This window comes from Postia placenta (genome assembly GCF_002117355.1).
Source record: "Postia placenta MAD-698-R-SB12 unplaced genomic scaffold POSPLAscaffold_307, whole genome shotgun sequence".
NCBI classification, from domain to species: Eukaryota; Fungi; Basidiomycota; class Agaricomycetes; order Polyporales; family Adustoporiaceae; genus Rhodonia; species Rhodonia placenta.
In genome coordinates, this window is record NW_020170138.1 from 1 (window position 1) to 2,513 (window position 2,513).

Sequence of the window (2,513 nt, forward strand, 5' to 3'; positions counted from 1 at the left end):
CATAGGTTAGTACACGCGACCATAAAGCACAATGATTCCTGAGACAAAGAAGATTTACATAAACCTGCCCGCATGTGCCCAACCTTTCGACATTGTCCCTCCTTGTGAGTTTTATCTAGTGCCCTCGAGGAAGGCGACACTGGTGAAATCACACTTCGTATCATACTCATTCCGTGCCCATTATCTTCTCAGCGTTTGATCCCGCGCTCAGATAGTGCAAATCCAGTCTATGTTGAATGACACACAGATGCGAGGCCCATGCATGCGCGCCGCGAAGTGGGCCGAAGATTGATTTTTCGTTGAGCACCCCGTCTCGGTGGATCTCCGCTTTCGACGGTGTTTGAGCGATTTATGTGCAGTCGAGAAGCGGGACGTCCCTCCCAGTCAGAGCATGGACGGAGGTACCGCGAGAAGAAAAATGCAGTCGTCCTTGCAACGTCGTTCAAGGCCGCTAGAATATGGAATGGCATTCCAGCATCCGCTTGGGGAAGCATTGTCTTATGTCGTGACATAGCAACAGAGCAGGCGAGAAAATGCAAACTTGAGAGGGTCGAGGAAGCTCATGGCTGAGTTTCCAAAGCGCCACACCATCATTGCCGACTGGGCCCTGAACTAGAGTCGATCGAGGTAGACTTAGCCTTATAGCGGCTTTGGTCCTGTCACTATTGAAAGTGGATTGTCAGAAATATGAACGTTCGTGCAATTCGTCGAAACCTATCGCTCGCCGCTTGTACTGCAGATACGAAGACCAGACTCGTGTACCGATAATGGATGATGCTGCAATACTCTGCGAATATAGAATACTTATCTCAGCGCATGCTTTGAACGAGAGTCAAGGAGAATCACGAAGCGATGAACTTGAAGCGAGTTTGGCCACCGGGGCAAGCCGAGGACCACGTGAAGGCGATATCTGGCAAAATTTGCTGGTCGACCGCGACTTTGCACCACCTCAGTACTCGTTGTGCTTTCAGGGTGAAATGATCCTCACAAATCAACTTGGGCGTCGCCATCCCTTTTCAACTATCAGGCTTTACCGTGAACGACAGACGCAGGAGCAGGGCCGATGCTCGAGCTAGTAGTGGTGCGTGACTCTGACAGTAGTTTCTGATCGGCGCCTGGCTGAGTTTCGTGCTTTGACCTTCGTCTCGCTTCGCACAATGCTTGGACCGTAGCCAGAAGATTCGGTGTTGATACACTCTCACAGTGTAGTCCATCAAGTTTTTGATGCGTTATTGTCTTCGCGCATACTACAATGGGTCGCATCAGGTGTGTTATTCGACCATCGATCCGTACGACTTGGCCTGCAGGGCCTCAATCTAAAGTTGTAGAGGGTCTACTACTTGCAGTATTGTGAGCGTAGGTCGTAATAGAGCATACGACTCAGCTGTGGCCGTCTGTACAAGCTGTAGACGCTGGCAGATACCTATTCAGGCAACGCGAACGGTCCCCGACGCGTTTGAACTCTCCAGCGCAGAGCCCTTGCTCTATCGCATCGGTCATGTCTTCGTGGGTCTCCGATCTATGATCAATCTCGTCCAGATACCAGTGATTCTCTGTGTCGTTGTCTCCTGTCGAGATCGGTGATATGCGCTCTGCAAAGCCCTTCCCATGAACTCAACGTTGCTGTCGGATGCGCGTGATCGCGTGCCCAGACTTTTTTTTTTTCCAAAACACTCAGCGCATGATGTTCAGCGATATCTGCAGTGTTTCGCCACAGCTGCCGAAGCGAACTCTGTTCTAACGAGTCCACGTACCTGGACGAGGTTTTGCATTGTAGCGAACCTTTACGGCGCTAAACGTTGAGTACCAATGCAATACAGAAATCTCTGTTCGAACCGGAGTCATACAATCGATGGCGACACCAGACTGTCTGTGAGGTTACAAGCTAACGATCCAGGTCTTTACAGAGCGTCTACGGCCATGGGTATCTTAGACGCAGCTGCGGAAGAAAAGGCACGAGCCTTACAAGGCTGCGACGCATCGAGGATGGGTATCCAGGGTATAAGGTATGTGGGTATATTGATGCGTGCGTTCGAGTGTCTGAAGAAATCAATGCAAACAGAGGTTAGCGAGGAGGATCAGAGTCCAGAAGCGAAGACTTACGAAGGAAGATGAGCTCCAGACTCATGGGAAGGAAAAGAAACCACTTGGTAAGCATGCGTGTCTAGGTTCTTAGTGGTCGTTGTGTCCACCAGAGTCGGCGTGGAGTCTCTCGGCCTCGATACACTTCTTGTGCTGGTCTCTCACATGTCGAATCAGCGCGTCCTTTCGCGAATACCCCTTGTCACACATGGAGCATGGGAAGGGTTTTCGGCTTCTATTAGGCCTCAAAGGGCAGGAGTAGGCCATGTGTCGCTTGGTATCGTACCGAATGAGTGACTCGTGTCCGCAGTGAAATTCGCAGGGATACGTCTTAGGACCTGTGTTAGACTCGGAAGAACACTTGGCTTTCTTCACAGCGCAGGGTCTGTCGGCGCGGGCGTCGTCGGGCGCCTTCCGTTTCTGCTTGCGCA

General features: G+C 51.2%; 1 protein-coding gene across 1 annotated transcript; it reads left to right on the plus strand.

The window, feature by feature from the left end:
* Positions 1-1,920: 1,920 nt before the first annotated feature.
* Positions 1,921-2,344, plus strand: POSPLADRAFT_1063463 (hypothetical protein; the record flags this gene model as incomplete). The annotated part of the gene is made up of 2 exons (XM_024481668.1): positions 1,921-2,006; positions 2,260-2,344. The coding sequence occupies 2 exons, from the start codon at positions 1,921-1,923 to the stop codon at positions 2,342-2,344; spliced, it is 171 nt and encodes a 56-aa protein (XP_024332617.1).
* Between the last annotated feature and the right edge of the window lie 169 nt (positions 2,345-2,513).